Source organism: Anopheles gambiae, chromosome 3 (genome assembly GCF_943734735.2).
Source record: "Anopheles gambiae chromosome 3, idAnoGambNW_F1_1, whole genome shotgun sequence".
NCBI classification, from domain to species: Eukaryota; Metazoa; Arthropoda; class Insecta; order Diptera; family Culicidae; genus Anopheles; species Anopheles gambiae.
In genome coordinates, this window is record NC_064602.1 from 22,285,664 (window position 1) to 22,307,601 (window position 21,938).

Consider the following 21,938-nt stretch of genomic DNA (forward strand, 5'->3'; position numbering starts at 1 on the left):
TATTCCAAGAATTCGATTTTACTGGAATGAGTGCTAATAATTTGCGTTTAGATAATTAGTTGAAGAACATTGAATTGATTCATGCTCAAATGTTTCAATCTCTATAAAATGATTTTCTGGAATAATTATAATAAAATGGACTAGCAAACCCCTTCTAACTGTGCAGTTGTTTATTTCAGAACCGTGCTCTTTTCCACGGTGACCCGTGGACGCATGCATGCCATCGTCTGACCTTAGCACACAGTGTGAAAACAACACACACCCGTGCACAAAAAAAAATCAATTCGTCTATCAACTTTTGTCGCGCAGGAAATTGATAGTGCATCGTAAATCCATTCTCCCACCGCCTGACGCAAAATGTTTGTAAACTTGCTAATTATTTTGCAAATGCTTAGCGACATCCGTCCAACCCGACTGCTTTGATGTTGCGACAATTTACCGTCGTTTGCGGAGGATCGAGAATCCTCCAGTGCAGTTCTTGATATTTTGCAATAACAAAAAAAAAAAGAACAAAACCCTTTGCTAGCCGACCGTACAGAATGTAGCGCACGAGTAACAGCACTGGCCGTTACAACGGCAAATCCGTCTGGCCCAGATAAGATGACGGCTTGCTCCCATTGTCCTGTGTCGTATGGGCTAGAGACCCCGTCTAGACCGAATCAATTTATTTCACACTTCAATACCTCGGGCCACCATACAGGAAACGGCAAACAATTGGCGAGCGGCACGATAACCCTTCGCCGATTTTGCGCTGAACCGGATCGCGTCCTTATCATGCGGCCGGGTTTGAGGATGATCTGAACGTGTTCCGACCAGCGATAGACGGATTCAAGTCTGCTGCAGAAATGCTGCTGTTTTGTAACCCCGAAAACAGACGCTCCCTCTTATCGCGGTCCACATAAATCATAAACCCTGTTGCAAAATGGTTACGCAAAAAGAAAGTGAAGCAAATTTGGCATTAAAAATTGTCGGTTTTTTTTAACAATTTGACAAACAAACCGCATTGCCACCCATTAGCTAGAACCAGTTTGTGATGGGTAATCATTTAGCTTGTGTTTTTGGTTCTAACGAAACATTGTTGCAGCGTTGTGCAGCATTACTTGCACAAATATTCCCCGGCAACACAAAGAGCTATTTTGCTCTATTTTCTTGTTTACAGATAAATGTTATCTGTTTCAACGAGTTTCTGTTCTTTTGAAGTAATTATTGTCATCCTGCGGTACATGCAAAGCTTCTTATCATTGCCCATAAATCATAAATGGTTTGTCAAAATGTTGGTAAAGGTCCAATTAGGCGTTTATACTTCATTAAAATAATTTAATATGTGCTCTCACAGAAAATAACAAAATCTGGTTTGAGACGTGTAATCATTTAATTATTCTTGACGGTTTAAGAGATGATGGAGGTTTGTTTTTGTTTTCGAATATTGTCAATGCCTATTTAATGATCAGTTTGGCTTCTGTTACCTATACATCATACCTCTTGTGTCATAATATGGGTGGAAGTCATACAAATTAGCATTGAAATTTGCTGTTTGTTTCATTACTCGTTTAGCGTTCTTCTTGGGTGTCGATTTATGTTATCATTTGCGTTAAATTATAGAATTAATGGCATTTGTAATTGAGTGGTTACAAGTGAAAAAACCAAACAAAACCACAAACTCCACAGGACATCTACGATGTATAGGAATTGCTGTATACTTTTTGTGAGGCTTTTCTTGTTTTCAAATTGTTGTTAATCTGTCGGCTCGTGCGTGCAACGAATTTCCAGTCCATTTACACGGAAGCTGTTTTGGCAAATCAAAACAGTGGTTTCAAATTCGCCAAATGTTGGCAAATCTCGCAAAATGTAAGTAAAAAAAGCTGATAAGATTGAACAGCTGAACGCAAATGAGCGAACACTAATGAACGCCAAAAGACCCTCCGGGCATGAAACCAGGCAGCTTTTTGATAATTTTTATTCGTATTCAATCACAAAAAAAATATTTATTCTAAATGTCCTAATTGATAACATAACATCTCGTCGTTGCGTTGCGCAAAACCACGAATTTGTTGCAATATTTCATACATTGAAAGATCATCCCAAAAAAAAACCGAAATTAGTTTGTCGTTGGCGAAGACGCACTCGAGCCCGTTCCAACGGATCGTGACGCACTGGCTGCATCATGCAACGCACGCACCCTGCAAGCAGCCCCGAGCCGAGCGTGCGTTGCGTTGGTCACCTCCGCATCGTACCAGAGCATCAATGCCAACGGCCTAATCCATTCGGACAATTAGCCCGAACCCTCCAAAGACCGCCCTCCCGCTTGCGTTAGCGATACCTTTGGGAGCGGTAATTTATGCTAAATGCCGTCCCAACCGCCCTCAACGCTCCCACCGCATGGTACCCGAGCATCTTCACTCACCTGTAGTAATCCGTTTTGCAGTAGATATTGCCGTCGCGTGAAAAGCAGGAATTGGCACCTTCGAGGGTTTGCCGGCAGATGCAACATTGTAGACAGCTAGCGTGCCACTTGCGCTCCACAGCTGACAGGTAGAAGCGATCCTGCGAAATGGTGTGAGGAAGGGAAGGAAGGAAAAAAACGTATAAGGACAACGTCGAAAGTGAAATCCATACTGCTGGTTTCTGCAACAAAAACACACACTCTCTCCTTCAGAAAACTGTTATCACTAATCACTCGCTGGCGGTGTTTGAAATAGTTTTTAGTTGTTTTTTAAAACAAGTTTGCACAATTTAGCCAACACTTGGGCATAATTACCGTACCGGTCAACGGTAGGGTTCGTGCGTGCGCTCGAGTTTGCAAAACCGCTTGAAGGTGAAACCGAGACGAATTATGTATGTTTTTTTTCTCCTTGTTTTGTTCAATACGAACTTACAGTCCGCATGAAGAAGTCATTGTTGCCAAAATGCAACTCTGTGTTGCTACCGAAAATTGGAAAGCAAATTTTAGCACGCTGCGCAGGGAAATATAAATACAGCGGAGCAAACGGGGGAAAACAAAACTAAATTACCGAACAAAATCGTGCACAGGCTTCAATGTGCGGGCTTTTTCATCTGTTTCTTTGTGTGTGATTGTAGGTAAGTGTAGATTGAAATTGGTCAATTATCGGTTCGGCCGTGCGGGATTGGGATCGAAGGTTTAAGCTTTCCAAGTCAGTGGTGCAAAAATGTTGAATATAGTGCAGTATCTCATACAGTAGACTTTATAATTACTCCAAAAGAAAACATTATCTATAAAAAGTTGGGACAATAGCATTCAAAACCACAACCCAAAACCTACTGACAGCTGACTTGCTGTAATTTGCCGAATACGATCCTCCGTCTGATCGCAACATTTCAATAACAACGTCTTTCCTCAGGAAGGTGTTATGATTTTCAATGCAGAACAAACGAACCTTCACAGCAACAACAAAAAAACCAAAACAAATCAATGCAAATTAATGGCAACCACCGATTGCAAATGTGGTTAATTTAGGAAGCAACAGATTGCACTACGGTACGGTAATTTTTGGCACTCAATAAATCTCGCCGAAAAGGAGCACGGTAATTGAAACTCAAACAATGCTGCAATGTATGCTTCCGAAGGGCGCTTATTCTCCAGCTTCAGTCCTAATTGATGTACCATGTTTGTCGTATTGGTTAGCTTTTAATTTTCATCACTTTTTTTTGTTCATTATAACGAGTGTGGTTTCGTTGCGGTTGAGGTGTTGCACGGAAATAAAATGCAGCTTGTATACTGAGGACAAAAAAAAACCGTGACCACAACCATTGTAACGAGGTGCTGAGAATGTGAAGAAAATGTGGAAAAAGGAAAGATATTCTTTAATCGATCATGTAGCAGATGTTAGTTGTGTTTGCGGTATTGGTTACATCTTTGTAAGTTTTTTTTGCTCATTATTCGAAAGCATCACGCATCTGTTTGGATTTAAAGTGATTTATTCTACTCAATGATTGTAGTTTTTGAAAACCAATAAATAGGCATACCTTGGATTTATTCTAGTGTGCCTTATAGTCTTCATATCAGAATATGGAAATGGTGTTACATCAGACACAACACACTATCATTGCACTAGTGTCTGAGCTAGTCTAAGTGATATTCTCTTCTAAGACATTGTGAATATAATGTATATTCCTAGTTTTAGTTCTCGCACTTGGAGTAGTCTCGTAGGACAGTCGTCGAACCATACGGCTCAATAACATACCCGTCATGGATTCAATCCTTCAGACTAGTCGATTGCGTGATACTGAATAAGTCTTGAAAGTCTTTAAAGGGTGACATGTCCGCGTAGGACATTACACCAAATAGAAGAATTTCTTAGTCTCAGATATCTTGTCTTCCCTCTGTTGTCTCATTTATCGTTTCGATCATAATTCTGCTATAAGTTATGGATCCAGAAACACCTATTTTAACTATTATTATTTAGATCTTAGCTCAGCAAAGTGACTGTTTTGCTTACATTCTTATTAGTAGAACTTAACCCCTGTCCTTCTTCGTATCAATTTATTAGTTTCAGTGCGAAAATGCTATTAAGATCTTCCGCTCAATTTTACTCTGTAACTGTTGCAAAAAGCTACAATGGAAATTGCAGAATTTCTGTGATTTGCGTAACGTCACTTGCCACCTCGAAAAGTACATACCTGAATCGGCATATCACAGCCCGCACACTCGTCCAGCCCGGTCGACGGTAACTCGTTGGAAGATTCCGGACTGCTCGGACCGCCCGGTGGTTCCGATTTGAGCTGGATGCAGCTATTCAGCACGCTGGAGCTGTCCGAGCAGTCGCTCCGGTTGAGATCGGCATAGTAATTTGGTCTGTCCGCAATCAACCGGTCGGGTGACTCGAAACTGTAACGAGAAGCAAGAACAAGACAAAGGTCCACGCGAAACCGATCGATTAGAATATTGCTTTGAAATGACTTCTGCTAGTCCGGACTTACCTGTGGCAGCTGTCCGCGTAGAGATGATGGTTGACACCCAGCAAACCGTTGCCGCCGGCCACCTTCAGGCTGTGCTCGCACGTGTCCGTGCAGGAGATGCAGGTCCGATGGTTGAGGTTGTTGTTGTTGCTGTTGAGCTGGCAGGCGTTCGACAGGTCCGGGCTGCGCTCTCGCGGCGGCCCCAGAAACCGAGCACTCGGGTGCTGTGGAAGCAAAACCCAAACACACAAAATGCGTATCGTTACTTTGTATCAAGAACGAGTAATCGAATTATATCTCTTCGAAAAAATGGTGAAAAATAAAAATATGCAAAGAACGAAACGAGAGGGCCGTAAAAAGCTAATGCTCAGTTCGGCGTAGCCTTGCCTGTCCACTTTGATCTTTGATTGTGTCAATTAGACGTCATATATGTGAACAACAATAAATTTTGTGCATGCATAATGCGTTCGCAGGCAGGACCACCCTTGGCTTTATTGAACGTGCAATTTGAATTCGAAACAGCGCCCAAAGCACACCACAATCAAACGGGCGTTCTGTCGTCGGTTCCACCCCTTCGAGAGCGCTATTTGGATGGTTTGTTTTTACAAAGTTTCCCTTTCTTTTAATTTCCTTCTAAAAAGAAAAAAGATTACATAAAAAGCGTTTTGCCACCTCATGAAGGATTTTTTTTTATTTTGAATGTATTTTTAATACATTTATACGAATGCAAGAGAGGAACAGCAAAACCATCCTTACGTGCATCAAGCATCAGACAAGCAGCAGCAGGAGGAGACAATGGGCGCCGGAGAAGGGGTTTGGCTTCAACGCCGCCAGACCGTCAAACGGGAAGGAATTAAAATAATTGTACATTTACAAATCCACACCACAGCAACTCGGCACGGTACGTGCGAGTGTACCAAAGCAATACGCACGGAACCGAGAAAATGTTTGCAAAAGCTCCTTGTCTCTTTTCTTATATTTATGCCACTGCAACGCAATGCGCTGCGAAGGTGATTCATTTTTCTCTTTCACACTTCACCCTGCTTTAGCACTTCCCAAACCATTGCCCGCCCCACTGTTTGTGCATTGTGCAACAGATGCAACAGAAGAAAAAAAAATGCAGATGCAACCCGTCGGGCAGGAAAAATCCCCAACCCTCAGCCGAACGAACGATTGCAACGGCAGAGGGGCATACAAACACACAATTGCAATGCGCCAGAATAAATAAGCGCTGTTGCGGTGCTGCATCCTTTGCTGGCTGCATTTCCATTGCGAGTTGGGTTTGCCTTCTGTGTGTGTGTGTGTGTGTGTGTGTGTGTGTGTGTGTGTGTTTTCTTCTTCATCGTTATCCTCATCATATGCTTATTGTGGAGGTAGTTGGTCGGTAGGCTTTCATGCCTTTGCACTTGAAAAGCGTCTGGGCTTTTTGGCATTTGTAGATAATATAAAAATTTCATGCTCCAATGAGTGTTGCTGTAAACACACACACGGACACTCGGGGAACAGTCTGAACTGCTTATGCATTCGCATTCATAATTTTCCCGCAGTTCCATCGTTCGGGCTTGGTTGGAAAATGTATTCATCGTACGTACAAACGTACAAGATAGAGAAGAAACAGAAATCCTCCGACGGTACGATAACAAACATACTAACTTTTGAGGTTTTCCTGATAAGATACGCAGGAAGAGAATCGTCCAATAGTAGGATTAAATGCTTCAAAAAAACGCATGCAATGCATCGAACCGCAGCGTCGTGAAAAAGATAGGCCAAAGTCATAACCCGGAGGAAAGTATTAAATCATTTTTATTGTCTTTTTTGGGATGCGCAAGAATTTCCAAGTACTCTTTTGGAAGATCTATCTCATGTAACTAGGTTTAATAACATGAATTTATGAACATATTTTAAAACAGTGCTAAGGGATGATCTGTTTATTCCGTATTCAAGAATATATGTTGCCTAGTATTACATACTTATTTAACGTCTCTTGTTGGCATAAACGTGAAGTTAGCAATAGTCATTTTATCAAATTCATTTAATCTGAAAATATTAGACAAATACTTCACCTATGAGTAAAGCTTCACATGACAACGGTTAAAATATTTGTAGATATTCTTCTAATCTTTACAAACGAATTTAGACTACATAGAAAACGAACATGATTTCGGTATTTGCGTAACTTGTGCCGAACGCAACGTTGTGGCATCACAGTGAGAAATTGAACGGCTTTTCTTCAATATAAAAATTTAAATTGATGAAATAAGTAATTTTTTACAAAAACAGAAAGTAACAATACGATAATGAAGCATAGGCTGAAGGTTGTACAAAATTAAACGACAAGAGTTTGTTAGTTTGAAATCGGCCATTATTTTCCCATCATAAGATTCCTACTTCAATTACAAAAATAGTAGCGTAAATATGGAACCGCACACTGGCTTATAAATAGGGCACAACAGTACGTACAATCTAAGCTCTACCGTCGAAAAAAAAAAAAAGTTTGATTAAAGTGTTCTAAATTCAATCGGACAGCACTCGCGACCAGTCAGAATGACAAGCCGAATTCCTGCTAATCGATTCACTTTGATCAAGTACTTCAAAAACAGACCGCAATAGTGATAATGGTTGAACAAAAAACTAAAAAAACATTTACTACACAAACAAAACAACCGACCCAAACAGTTGTTTGTGGTCAAAAATAGAACGGAATTCGGTACGGCTCAATCATCATCAATTCAATAAGCGGTCTAATGAAGCCCTTAATCAATTGCTTCGTAATTTGTGTTTTCCCCGTAAAGTTCGGGCCCCCGAAGAGGAGAGGTGGACGAGTGGGTCGTGTACCGTGTGCAACCGTGTGCTGTGGAAGTGCGCACGCACGCCAGTGTGTGAGTGTACGTTTGTGAGCCCTTACACCGGCATGGAGCAATCGAGACTTGACCTGGGGTACCAACCGTCGGGCACCGCGCTTCCCGTTATCGTTCCGCCGTACGCGGCACAAGAGTACTGACCTATGCCGTGGTTTTACATACGACACAGCCACGCTCACCACAGCACGTAATACGATCCTGGGAGGTACTGGGACGACACACGCCTCTCGGTGGCTGATAAGAGTGATTTATGCAGGTTTTGGTGCGATAGCCGAGCGATTGTTTTGGCGGCGGAGAATATGCGTTGGTTGAAATGTTTATGTGTGTTTTTTACTCCACGCTACGAGCGCAAGATGCCTGGAACAAGTGTCTTCAAGATTATTACTAACAAAGTGCCTGTAGTATTTTATTGCCACATCTTAAAACCTAAGCTGGAGATTAATCGTGTGTTAAAAAGGACTTCGCTCTCTCCTAACACTTGTTTTGTCACCCTGTTCTATCATTTATCCTAACCGATAATCAGCCATTACAAACAAGGGTACAATGCCTTCTTCTAAACTGTCACAATTGTCGACTTTACGACAGCCCAGTGCCACTGATTACGGAGTACGATACAGCGCCGCCAACAAGCCCCATCGACTGCACGCATTTTTCCCGCATGTCATACAAATTACCACAGGCGTGCACAAAACCAACATGCCACAACTCATCAGCAAATGATATCGTTCGGACAGCATCGATCGTCAATTAATAACCCTCCCCTCCTTCCTGGACCTGTCATCCATTCAATTTTCCATCCATCTAGCCAGCTCCCCGTGTCCCATTTGCTGGGTGGAAATGATGGTTTTACCCAACCGCCCGGGTTTTTTTTGTGTGACTCGTTTGACAAGCGCAAATTAGTGTCATCGTCGGTACCGTCCTACTGCGTCGCTTTCCCCCCATCGATTGCATTTCCTTATTTTTGCATTCCAAACCTGTTAAATCAAACAGCGAGTGACAATTTGCTGGACCACGCTGGGGCAGGTTTTGTGGTTTTTGTGGTAAGCAAAACGGTGGGGGAGTTCCCCGGGAAGGAAAATCATTTCATCCGTCTGCTCCACCCGCGATTGATCGTTTCTAATGTGTTTCTTGTGGAGGGCTGCAATGCTCTTTCTAGCATATTTTCCAAACACCACACACCACAGCGTAACACGAAACATCTGTTCCGTCGGGGCTCAAAGCCGAGGCTTCCCATTCCTGATTGGAGGAAATGAAAAATTCGTTGTCACCCTACGTTGTCTTATCCCTTCTCGTTTGCATTATACATCCACATTTGTCTTTCCTCCCATTCGCTCGAGTTTGTACAAAAAAAAGAAGACAAACTCTATCCCATCCCTCTCTCAGCCACCAGCAAAAATCCGGAAGCGGGACAAGAAAAATCACCTCTTCCATATTTATATAAATAATTAAATGACACTTCACAAATATTTGTCTAACTGTCTGTGGTGTGCGTGGCCGAGCGTGGCCTAATGCCTTCAAACCCGGGAAACTTGGCATATTCTTCTCTGCTTCGTCTTGCTCGTGCCCGGGCATCCGTGTCGCTCGGTGCAGGTTTGTACATCGCTCATGTCGCCATAAGCGCCAGGGTGGTGTAGGTGGTTCGGAACGGTTGGTGCAACAAATCAAAGTTAAATAAGGGGTGTCCAAATGTGATTATTCACATTCCCCCCCTCCCCCTCCCCAGGGTCTGCGGTCAGGAAGCGTCCGCTACTAATGACCCGAACGGCGAACGGTTTCAGATCGCGCTCAATTTATGCAGTGGTGCAACATTGTTAACGGTTTGCCGTTACACCGAAAATTACACGGCGTTATAAATTAGGCGAAACAATGAATACAAATCCTCATCATCATCATCCGTGGTTCTACCGGGTTTTGGTTTGGAGTGAGCCACCAAATTTTGCACTGATTTACAGCGTGTTGTATCGTGCGGTGCAGAGCACACGGATCGTAATGCATCGCGGCGCTGTATAATGTGCATTTATTAATTTTAAAACACAAACTCATACTCTCAAACTCAATCATTACTAAGCATTCTAATAAATCCACTAAGCACTCCCTGCGCTCCCCGTCTTTATGGACTAGTTTCTTCGCGTCTGTCTTCCCCACCCTTGCACGGTTTGCACTCCCCCCCCCCATTCCACCCCGAACCGATCATCTAGCGGCGGGGCTCGTAAATTCACACAGACAGGAGCGTGAGCGCGAGCGCGCTTGGGGCGAGGGAAAAGATTGTAATAAATCTAGCGGTACGATATAAATCACAATTTTATTTCTCGTTACTGTCACGCGTGTTGTATCACATGTGGACGTACCAGTGACAGCTTTGAAATGGCTCTTTATTTCCGCCCGCCGTACGGTTGGCGGTGCACTGTGCCTGCCCGTCGTTGTTGCTGCAGCTTGCCGTTGCATTCCCGCTGCATGTTAGGTGCGCTGGAATCTTGTGCAGGGTAAGCATAATCTTTTTTTTTATATATTTAATTTAGGAATGAGCACTACTAGTCAAGCGTGTGTCAGCTTGTAATAATTTCTTGATCTGGTGCGATGCGGTTCGGTGCGGGGGAAAACGTGATATTGATGATTATGACGATTATGGTGATGATCATTGCGGCAAGGAGGCGATGTAACCACATCTCATATTTTATGTCTTTTTCAGACACAGGTATTTATTTGAACAAAAATAAATTATGATATGAAATATGTCTTTCATTTTTATGATTTGCTCAGATTGTAGCTTTAAAACATAACAATAAACCTCAAAATGTAGGTTAAATATACTAATATTTTATCACATACATTCATTGATTCATTCATTTATCCCCTGTCCAGTGGTAGTTTATATAGTATTTAGGCTCTACATTTTTAAACAAAATGGCTAAATAACTTTGCCACAAGATATCACATTTATTATTAACATAAAATGGCTTCACATACTTCAATTTTACCAACATAATCATTCATTACCCTATGTCGTTTACAGAAAGATCTTGAAATGATAGGATTATATCGTACACAATGTAAAAAGCAAAGCCAGCTTGGAACAAAAAATTGTAAAAAAGCAATAGATGTCACCAAATTGCTTTCATTACAAGATTTAACTTTATCCCAACTGCTCAATACATGCGACACAAAGTGGAAGCAAATGAAAACGATGCCTTTTCTTCAGACATTCACACATAACGCTCACAGACGACTTCCCTGTGTCTAGGCGCGAATTACTCAATAAGTCGTTCACTTTCGGTGCATCGAGGCTCGATGCGCTTCATCTCATCTCCTTTCAGAGCCACAACCTGCCAACCGGCCAACGCCGGCAAGAAATTGTTACAAAAGTTTGTGCGTCGCGTAAATTATCATTATTTCTCACTCGGGCGACGCTCGGACGCGTTCCTCCTTGCCTTTAGCACCGCTTTTCGCACTCAATTTGGCTTTCGCGACTGCAGCGCCCCTTACCATCCGACCTGCTGCCCAGTTCCGTAATAATCGAGAGCACCTTCCCTTTCCCCATCCCTCGCGATTCACCATTGATTCACCCATTCGCATCACGACTGCTCACGATTATGGTCCATTCCCAGGGTTTACGAACGCGCGCACTCACTTACGCAACACATCGATCGCTATAAGGATCGGTATCGCAATATTGCACTCAATGTGTGTGTGTGTGTGTGTGTGTGTATGTGTCTGGTACGTTTTTTTGTGTCTAAAACTTTTGCACCTTTTTGCAGGTTTGGTGCAGCAACTCGTCTTAAGGGTTCGTTTCCTTAAAGCTCAGCCTCACGTTGACTGATTCGGCAAAATGGGGTTTCGATCGGTGGCATGGGCGCTTTTCACACACACACACTCACATGTGTGCACAATTTTCATTATGAAAAAAACTGTCCACGTTTTGCCCTACTTTTCGTGCCGTCCTTCCCCCCGGCTGCACAGAGGAAGCCCCGATTTGGTCACCAGCGGCGCAAAACCAGCAACGTGTGAGCGACCGTGTACACGTTTTCCGAGCATTTTTTTTCTTCTCTTGCCGCGTCCCATCGATCAATCAAACGCCTTGCGGTCGCGTACCACACGATCGTAACCGATTTGTACAGTCACCATCGTCGTCGTCGTTGTCGACCGATTCGATCATCGCCAAAATCGATCCATATCACCGGAGCACGGCCGGCAAAAAGGGGGAAACCGCCCGAAAGGGCCATCGCAGTCGAGGATAAGCATCGCGAGCTGCGCTTATCATCGTTTATGGTCCGACCAAGACCGAGTCCAAGCAAAAAAAAAAAAAAAAAGAAAAGAAAGACCGCAGCAATTGGGCAAGGCTGCGATAAAGCGATTGCATATATGGCAACGAGGGCACTACAACGGACAAAACATACATAGGGACGCACACGTCCGATCGGTTGATCGCGATTGGACGTTACAAAATATGTTTTAAAAAACGCATACACACACACACACAATAATGCACCGCCAAAGGCCACCGGCTTGCACAATCGGGCATGATCGCAATTTTTACGATCCTTTTTTCCCATTTTGCAACAACCCTCCGCGACGGGGTTGCCACTATCGCTCCCTTCCACCGTGGAGCTGCCCACCCTATCTGAGATGCAAAGGAGGACAGGAATGTTCTCACTGCCGCTTCTATCGCTATCGCTCCCTCGGCCCATTACCTCCCGAGCAAATAAACAAACAAATGCGCGTGAACGGTGGCACGCTACACACTAGCACACACTAGCACACACACAAACACACTACTGTCGCACGCGGGAACCTTTGCGGCTGAATCGTACGCACGCTTTCCTCTGCGCGCCATTTCTCCAAACGATGCGCGGCGAGCTCAACGCGTAGCAGACGCGCCACGCGCCGTCAACTTTCCATCGACTGTTCACTGTGCGGGAAATTTGCCGTACCACAGCCCCACAACCCGGGATAAATCTTGTGCAATGATGTGGCACAGGAAAACGCACAAAACCTTAAAGGGGAGGAGGAGGAGTAAAAATTACGAAAACCTACACCACCCGGCAAATAAAAACAAACCAAACAAAAAAACACTACTGCCGCCAGATTTCAATCGTCGAATTCGTTGCTCCCGAAATTGGGGCCCTTCCATCGGGCCTCGACGAAAATTCTACGCAATTAGATAGGAAGCGTGCGTGGAAAACTTTCCCGCCCTCCCGCTCTCACTCCAAGGAGAAGCCAGACGAAAGGTGGCGATTTTCCACGATAATTAGCGCTCCGTTCGCTTTGCGCTAGAACTTCGTGCTCGAAACCTTCGAGCGCACGGTAGAGACGCTCTGGGAGAGAGACAGAGAGTGGAGTGGCTGGAAAATGATCGCTACTGGTGATTTAGTGAGGGGTATGAGCATTTTCCACGTTCGCTGGCAGGCTCAAAAACTATGAAAATGAAGAACAGTTATGGGTTTGATCCGTGGTCGTGTTTGCCATCCAAAAGATCGCATTGGATGCACCACCCAAACTGTACATGGGGACATGCTGCACGATCGAGACACGATCGAAGGGAAAGGAAAAGTATTGTGCTTGGCAAATGGAAAACACTCAACAACCAAACTCAAAGACACTGTACAAACAAAGACTAATTGAAACAAATCAGCTACCATTTTTAATCAATTGCCCAAAGCAAACGCTTCTAATCGAGCGCTTCTATTTCTATCACACCGCTCACACCGCTTGCGATTATGCGGGGCGGCGAAAGTACCCCTTTTGCCAGCATATGACAGCTGCTTATCGCAACACAGATAGCGCTTCCTGGAAGCGTCTTCCCTGCCCGAAACACGCGTTTGACGTGCGTATACGCACCGACATCGGCATCTTGAAAGAGTTGAACTTTTTGCGGCCTTTCTCGCGCTGGCAGCGAGCCGCCCCAGCTTAGGCGGGCTGCCGAAAAAGCCAGCGCCGATAAGGTCGAGGTGGGAGATAATCTTGCCCCAGTAGAAAGTGTGACATGACAAGCCTTTTTGACTTGTGATGGTGGATGCAGGATGTTTGTTGTTTGTTGTTTTGTTGGGGGGGAAAAAAGAAGATGGACAAACGGTCTCGATTATCAATTACCTAATCCGTAAGTTTGAACTGCTTCAAGGACGCTTTATATCAGGTGATCCGGCAGAACATGAAGCTGATAAGGCATGGCAGCGTGAAAAGTAGCAAAAACACGCATGCTAAATTCTTGAAGCTGTGACGCGTTCCAATCGGCCCGCTTAATCTTCTCTGGGTGGATTTGGGTTTTCTATCTATCGGTTGAGCCCCATCAGTTTTTGCGAAATGTTAGTAAGGCCACACCACACCACATGCCACACCAGTTTGGCATTGCGTATACAGGCCCGACGCGAATCTTTGATCATGATTTAGATTTGAGCTATTTTGGGAAATTCGGAAGCTACCATAGCTACCAGTGCAGCGGCTCCGATATCCCCTCTTGGGAGTCAAAGGTTGTCCCGCTCCTGCGCCCAAGCCGCCATGCCTTATCATGCCGATGTCCTTTCGGGGCAGGCGCGCGCGCGCTTTTGGCCTCGGTTTTGCAATGTCGCCGGCATCAACTAGCGCATTGCTGACATTTAATTAGTGCCCGCGGAGTGCCAAAGTGTGGAATGTGAAACATCACACCAGCAAACCTTCGCCCTGCACGTTGCACCGTTGCGTTCACCCAGAACCTTACGGAATCGGGCTGGGGAATCTGTGACACTCTGTCGTTTGCTCGAGTTTGCATGCTATTTCTTCTTGATATGAAGAAGAAAAAAAAAAGCCAAACAGCAAATCTGACAGCTGATCGGGCAAAGGTTTTCTTTGGCGGATGGCAAACTTTAAGGACAAGCGGGATAAATCTCAGCGTATTTCCGGCATGCAGCAATCATGATGTGGAAAGTGAACGAACAACTTAGATGGATATTGGATAACGTAGGTCCCGATAAGGCTCTATTTTTGAGATTATGTTGTGCCTTTCTTGTACTTCTTTGATAGTCTTTCTGTGATTAAGTCGGATCTTTGATCCGCAGAAAAAAAGCTAATAATTCAGACTTATTTGAGCCAATGTGTCTTCCTTTAAATAAATGAGATAACCCTGTTGCATTATTATTATGAAATATACCTTTTATAGTTGTTTCTAAATGAAGTACATAAAATTTGCAAAAAGTTTTCAATATCCTTTGGAGTATGAACCGGTGTGTCTGCAATATTCTCGTTTAGGTTCCATTTTGTAAGTACAGATTAATATTGTAACGTCATTTACTAATTTTGACAAATATTTATTATTATGATTATTTTGGTTACTATTCAAAGGAGAAAGCTAATAATTGAAATAATAAGTAATTTTAGTAATTGTCTGTTCCCGAGATACGCGGTTTATGCCTTCCCAAAATATCCGCGTAAGTCGAATGCCACGTTTCTCAGCTAAAATACAGTTAATAAATGTGTATTTTTGATTGAATTTAGTAGTTTTATTCACTAAACCATTTATTACCATTTGTGTAGAAAATTAAAAAATTTCTGGCTCTTGAGCGGCTTCAAATCTTGTACCGTCAAAAATCTTTCCGTAAAAATCTTAGGCCGTCCTTACGAGAAATAAAAAAAAAATAGAATAATCCTGTGTAACCAAAATATAAGATTGCGCAATCATTGCACTCTTTAAGACCCTGCTTTCATGTTAGCGAGGTAATCTAAATGTCGGCACAAGTAAATAAATTTGTTTTTTTTTTTTGTTTTTGGTCTTTATTATTCATATTTATAACATTACATTTATTTGCTTTTTGAAACCTTGCGCAGAATGATAACAGCATTGCAATCGGTTTACACTGTTTAAATACGTCCCCTGTTCTCGTGTTCGTTTTGTCAAAAAGTAGCTGATTGGCACATGAACCCATCATGACTTTCAAACACTTTTTCCCCTTTTTGTTAGTAAACCACACATCACGTCGGTAAGGCTTGTTTTTTCGCGAACCATGCCATCCGGCTATAAAACATCCACACCACTCATTGATAACTGCCGACGGACATGAAACAAACGTTTAAACACTTCAGCCAAACCTGCAGTCCTTTTTGACGGTGGCCGAACAGCGCGCGCGAGTCCCATGCCATACTATGTATTGCACAACCGTCAAATCGGCAAGTTGATAAGCATGCACAGCGCAGCGATACAACCGACCAACGAAATGGGTTCATCACCCAACGAGCAGCACCATCGCCTAGGTCGGAAACAGTTTTGGGGGGGAACCGATAAGCGAATTTGATGTACCGCAGGATCAGACATCCGGGCACGGTTTGACACCATCATACTGCCCATTTTGCCATCGGGTTATCAAAATCGAACTTTGAAGCTGGGGCAGGCGGTGCGAAATTTGCTACCACAAATAAAACAAGTCTTTTGCTTGATAGGGAAACGGGCCTTGTTCCTGGAATCATTACAGTCCTTCGCAAGTCGTCTGAGCTCTGGGTTGGCGTATTAGAACTTAATTATTTTTGTAATTAAGAAGTAGAATCTTTCTTTTTCGAGCTGTGACCAGATTATTAGCTGTGACCCGTATTCTAAAGGAACATTCTTAATCCGTTGCAAGTTGTCGTTGGGCCTGGTTGATAAACAACACCGCTATGCATTGCTGGTTTCACCGAAAATGGCACAAACCCAAACAACAAAACGAACCCAACAGCATCCGGACAGGAAATGAGGTCCTGACCTGTCTGGCGACCTTCCGATTTTTGCTGTCCCACGTTGTAGGAGTTGATTGCAACGGCTTTATCAACTAAATACAATATTATATATTTATTTTCCATTGCCATTTCCTGGCCAGTGGCGATTAAAAACGAATAAAGTACACTCCGGCACGAGCCGAGGAGTTGCCTTTATGCTCTCCCGAGGGAAGTGGGTGTTGTTGCTTCGCTTTTTTTTCCTCCTCTGGTCGAATATTGACCCTTTAGACCAAGAGGTTATCCGGGCGGACTGCATTAACTGCACGTGGAGTGGGCCTTTTGTTTTGCTTTCGGTTTTTACTATGTTTTAATTATTTTTTAAACCAACGATGTGCGATGTGTCAAAACAATCAGTCAAACTCCGACGGAGTGCAGCTTAAAATTTGTAAAACGAAAAAAATCCGAAACCGTTTACAGCGGCTTATCAATGAAGGTTGTTGCTTTTTTTCGACGAGCCTGGCACAAGCCAAAGATGCACCACTCACACTCACCCAATGCATTATGGGGCGCTCCTCCGCGCACACGCCCATGTGAGAGATCGGTGGCTGGTGGATGCTGTTGACCGGTACTACACCGAGCGGGGTCCTCGCACCGGGCACCCCGTGTTCTGCCGTGTGCAGCGTCACCGTAGCCACCGTGTCGCACGTGTTCACGAAACGGTTCCGCACCGGAACGGGCTGCCCACCAGCAACACCAACGCCACCGGCAGGTTCCAGCAGGTTCGGTCTGTTGGCAGCGCTACCGTACGGACGGCAAACGGGTGCGAACTGTGTGGTTGACAGTTTCGTGGCCAATTTCACGCAGCAGTCCTTGGAGCGGTTGTGCTGGCTACCGAACGCTAGCTTTGAACTGCATTAAAAGGGAACGGTTTGAACTGGAATTGCATCACACTTTACTGGGGCACTTTTTCCGAGGAGATATTTTTTTCTCTATTTCACTCTATACACGATTTACACACACATTTTGTTTTGTTCCACAACCTGTCGATTAATTTTCAACACACATTAATCCTACTGATTCATAAAATCCGTCTTCTTTAGGTGGCAATCAAAGCAACCGCCGAAGAAAAGCCGCCCTTCAGTGACGCGTGCAAATGACTCAGGTTGCCGCTGGAAGGACTTTGTTGCCAATCAATGTCACTCGCAGACGGTGCTGATGAAAAACGTTTGACATTTAAAGTGACTGCCTTTTCTCGAACCACGGCCACAGTTTACCTTGGAGGCGGTCGTGTACTAAGACTCGTCTCCCTGCTTTGCGTTGGAAAAATTGGATCAAATATTCACACACTTACACCGCACAGAGGCATGAGCAACAGAACACACACACATGCTCGAAGGACGGGTTGCGTTCGATTGATTTTTCCTTCTTCTTGCGATCCTGTTATCAGCGGAGCCTTTTCCTTCGATCACACTAAACACAGCGAAGTATGTTGGACGTGACACTTGACGCGGAAAAAGGAGTGCAAAACCCACACACCACTACTCACCCCGCTCGACTGCGGGGTAGCCTTTCAGGTAGACAAAAACAAAACGGCACCGAAATCACACGCGTTATCTTTGAACCGAAGGGCACGAAAAGCAGGGGCGCACACAAGAAAAAAAACGCCCTGCACAATCACACTCTTTTCACAATTGATAGCACACACACACACGTACGCACGTGAGAACACACCTACAACCCGGCAGAAGGGTGTGTGCGTGTATGTGGAGGGGGTTGAGGAAATTATCACTCAGCACGAAGGGGATAACAACACACACAGAACAAATAACGGCGCGCGGCACCGCCGAAAAATCACGCGAAAGTCACCAACGGTAAAACCACCCGGTTTGCTTGCTGGCGAGAGTGACAGCCACCGACAACGATTCCGACGACGACGACGACGATGACGGCGACGAGCTTGTGTCTCCACTGGCCGACGGGCGCGGGCGCATGCGTGCTAGCGACGTTCGTTTCCGTTTGACGGGCGCGACGTGAATGCCGGGACCCCGCGAAAAAGCCTTTTCGAAAACAGATGGCGAACCGAACCGACCGGCCGCGTTGCGCAAAGTGGGCGTGGCTTCGGGCGGAATTGTACATCGCTTGAAGCAAGGTAGAAGAGGAGAAGAGATGGCAAAGAGGAATAGCACGAAGAGGATGGTAAGGGGAAGATGAGATTGCGTACAGGGTGGCTCGTTGAAAAAAAGGTTTTTTTGTAATTTTGACAAAGTTAATCTGAGTGAAAATTTGCATTAAAATTAATGTAAAAGGTTAAAAGAAAAAGAAAAAATATATTATTATGTTACTCAAATTGATTATTATTTAAAAAATAACTTATTGCAAATAATGAATGAAATTACATTTAGTTTTTCTCGCCTGTTGCATGCGTGATGCATGGTGCATCTTTTAACCCCTTTCGTCTTTTCCCCTCTCGCCCTCTCTCTTTCTCTCACGCTAAACGTTTGTTATATACGACTGCAACACATAACAAGCGCTCGAATAGTTTTATGTGCTTTATCTCCTGTACACGTTCTTCCGTTTTGCTCTCCTTCTATCTCTCTTTCGCTCTCTTTCCCCATCTCTCTCTCGCTCTTTAAAGCACCCCGTGAGCATGCACTTCTCTGGTTGCTCCGTTATTGTTGCGACCTTTTGTGCGTAGGATTTTGTGTATGAGTGTTTTTGTTGTTTTTTTTTTTAACTCGTTTGTTCATTTTCTTCCTGTCCCTCATCCGGTTGCAGCGCGGCAGCATCCAGCACGGGTGTCTGAGATCCCATCGTTTGACGTTTGCGTTCGCGATCGTCGGGCGCGATCGTCGTCCGTTCGCGCGAGGCGTACACTTGCGTTCCTCCCGGTAGTGGTAGCAGTGTGGCAATTTATAAAATGAGATAAAACGTGTTCTCTGTCGCATCGGTCCAGCGTTTGCCGTCTCGTCGCCGTTTTGCGGAACCATCATTTGTTCCTGGTAGTTATGTGTTAGTTCTTCGTTTTGCGGAATTTATCGTTTAGTGGAAAATTTATGAGATGGTTTGAGGTTGTTTTGTTTTGTGTTTGCTTGAGTATGTAAATAATAACATTTGAAAACAAAAAAACTGTTTTTACACATTCAAATTTATTTATTATTTTATTTTATATAATTTTTGAGCCTACTGGTAATATTTGCTTTTAAATTATGTACATTTAGTTGAATTTAATAAAACTCATATAAAATACTACTTACGCAAAGTTATATGTTTTGTATTTAAATGTACTTATTTGCCATTTTACTTTTTCATACAATATTGTCTCTTTGATTCTTCTTATGAATATTCTTCTGTTTCTTCTTCTACCTCTTCTTATTCAAATTCTTGTCCTCTTATTGTTATTATAAGTATTATTATTTATATAAGTTATTATTATTATAGTTATTATTATTATAGTTATTATATTATTATTACAGTTATGTTATTATTATTTATATAGTTATATAAGTTATTATAAGTATTTGTTATTTGTTGTTTTCCCCCCTTTTTAATGTTGTTTATGTTATGTTAATGTTAATCATATTAATCATATAAAGCCTTTTTTCTAAAAGTTAATATGTTAAATAAATTACATGGTTGCTTGCTGATGAATAAAAAATAAATTAAATTCTTCAAGCAATACAAACAGCTCGTCAAACTTTCGAAATAAATCAAAGCATCAACAAATACTTTGTAACAGTGTAGCCATGTACTTCATGATATAATGTATATAAAAAAACGTATTATATACACACAAATGTTGGAATCGCATAGAATCAGGTATCAAATTTGATTGAAATATTACATCACAAAGAACAGCCTAATGATAACATCACTCTAAACCAAAAAAAACGTTCTTCCTGCTCTACAACACCAAACTCAACCTTACCAAGCGAACCTTCCCCTAACGAAGGTCTCCGAAGATGAAAGGTAAATGGTAAACAATATGAATTGCCGCATCCATCTACAGTCTACTGTGTCACACGAAGCGCCAACTCGCCAAACAACCGATCACCATAACATCGGTGCTAATGATCACCGGTACTGGAGTGGAAGGAACACGAATCGTCGCACCATCCAATCGCAAAGATGCCTTCACTGGTTTTAATTTTTCTTTTTTTGCGTGGAAATCTAACCCCAAATAGAAAAATGGAACCTCCCTAACAACAACAGGGAAGGAAGAACAGAAAACAACAACCGATTCGACTTTGCATTTTCCCGAGCGACAATCATCAAACGACAATAAATATGAAACCGAATGGACATTTCGACGGTAGGAACGGCCAGACAACGGGTAACAAGCGATATTTTATCCGAAACAAAAAAAGGGTAGGAAACAAACCATACTAATAGACGTCCAGTTACGTCCATCTCGAACGTGTCACTTTGAACGTTGAAAAACGGGGAGCCCCAAAGACTCCGAGTACATAAATATGTTCCGTTTCCACCAGGCCACTTCCTCCCGGAAGGCACCGAAGGTTTTATTTGGTATAATTTATACTTCTAATTTTCTGTGCCACCGGAGCAGACCCCCGTTGTAGCACACCCCTTGCATCTGTACCGAGCCCAATTTGAAGGCGATGGAGGCGCTAATAAGCTGCAGCTAATACGAAATAGGAGTCGAAATATAAATAGCCCCCGCCAGCCTGTCCTCTCAGTCACTCGGGAAGGCAAGCCGGACACCAACAATCTGCTCCAATCAAACGCGTACAGGAATGTCACACAAAAATGTCGCAAATATTAATGCGCCTGGCCATTGGAATGGCACACCCAAGCGGCGGGAGGGAGAGACAAGAGAGACAACAAATCTCATCTCATCTGTCTGCTGAGGATCACTCCCTCGGCCGGGGGGAGAGGGTATCGGGACAGCAATGGAATGACTTCATTTGGTATCCATCTTTATACTCCAACAAAGTGTGTTCCCCCAAAAGTGAGCTCGAGTCGCTTTTTCTGGCTTTTTTTATTTTTCTTCGTTCGAAATACGCATAAATTGACGACGATGGGAACGGCCGACGGCCACTGGATTAGACGAATTTTCTCATCCCAGTTCGCACTCTCCCTCATGAGCCCACACAGCCCGTAGGCTCCAATCATTCAACCGGGGAAGCCAAAACCAAAACCAGCACCAGCTCCCAGAGGCTGCAGCAAGTGTGCGGGAGCATATGCTGCTAATGCTGCGTTCGATCGATCGTGTCCAGATCGGGTGGCAACAGATATCAGTGTCGTTTCTGAAGATGCTTCCGTTCCTAAAACATGCTGGAGGAGGGCTGGGGGAGATATAAAGCGATTCACCAGTAATATATGGAAATTCAGTGGCATTCGTTATATCTTAATGACGCATTCGATGCAGGAAGCACGACAGATATCCGAGGCGAACCAATCCCAGACTGCTGCTGCATTGAAGTGCAGTGCCCGTGGGGAGAGAGTCACCAAGATACTAAAATATGTGGGAAGCTCATAGGAGCTGGA

General features: G+C 43.6%; 1 protein-coding gene across 2 annotated transcripts in view; it reads right to left on the reverse strand.

The window, feature by feature from the left end:
- Positions 1–18,467, reverse strand: part of LOC3291866 (protein apterous) — a 62,759-nt gene extending 44,292 nt beyond the window's left edge. Inside the window, exons 1-5 of one of the 2 annotated variants that reach the window (XM_061657676.1) lie at positions 18,165–18,467; positions 16,985–17,473; positions 4,939–5,141; positions 4,639–4,846; positions 2,405–2,544 (exon numbers count right to left, since the gene is read on the reverse strand). In XM_061657676.1, coding sequence (XP_061513660.1) covers positions 2,405–2,544; positions 4,639–4,846; positions 4,939–5,141; positions 16,985–17,023 — 590 coding nt within the window. In that variant the 5' untranslated portion in view covers positions 17,024–17,473; positions 18,165–18,467. Of the gene's footprint in view, positions 1–2,404; positions 2,545–4,638; positions 4,847–4,938; positions 5,142–16,984; positions 17,474–17,784 lie in introns of both variants that reach the window. The other variant, XM_061657675.1, reaches the window with a different exon arrangement.
- Positions 18,468–21,938: the final 3,471 nt, after the last annotated feature.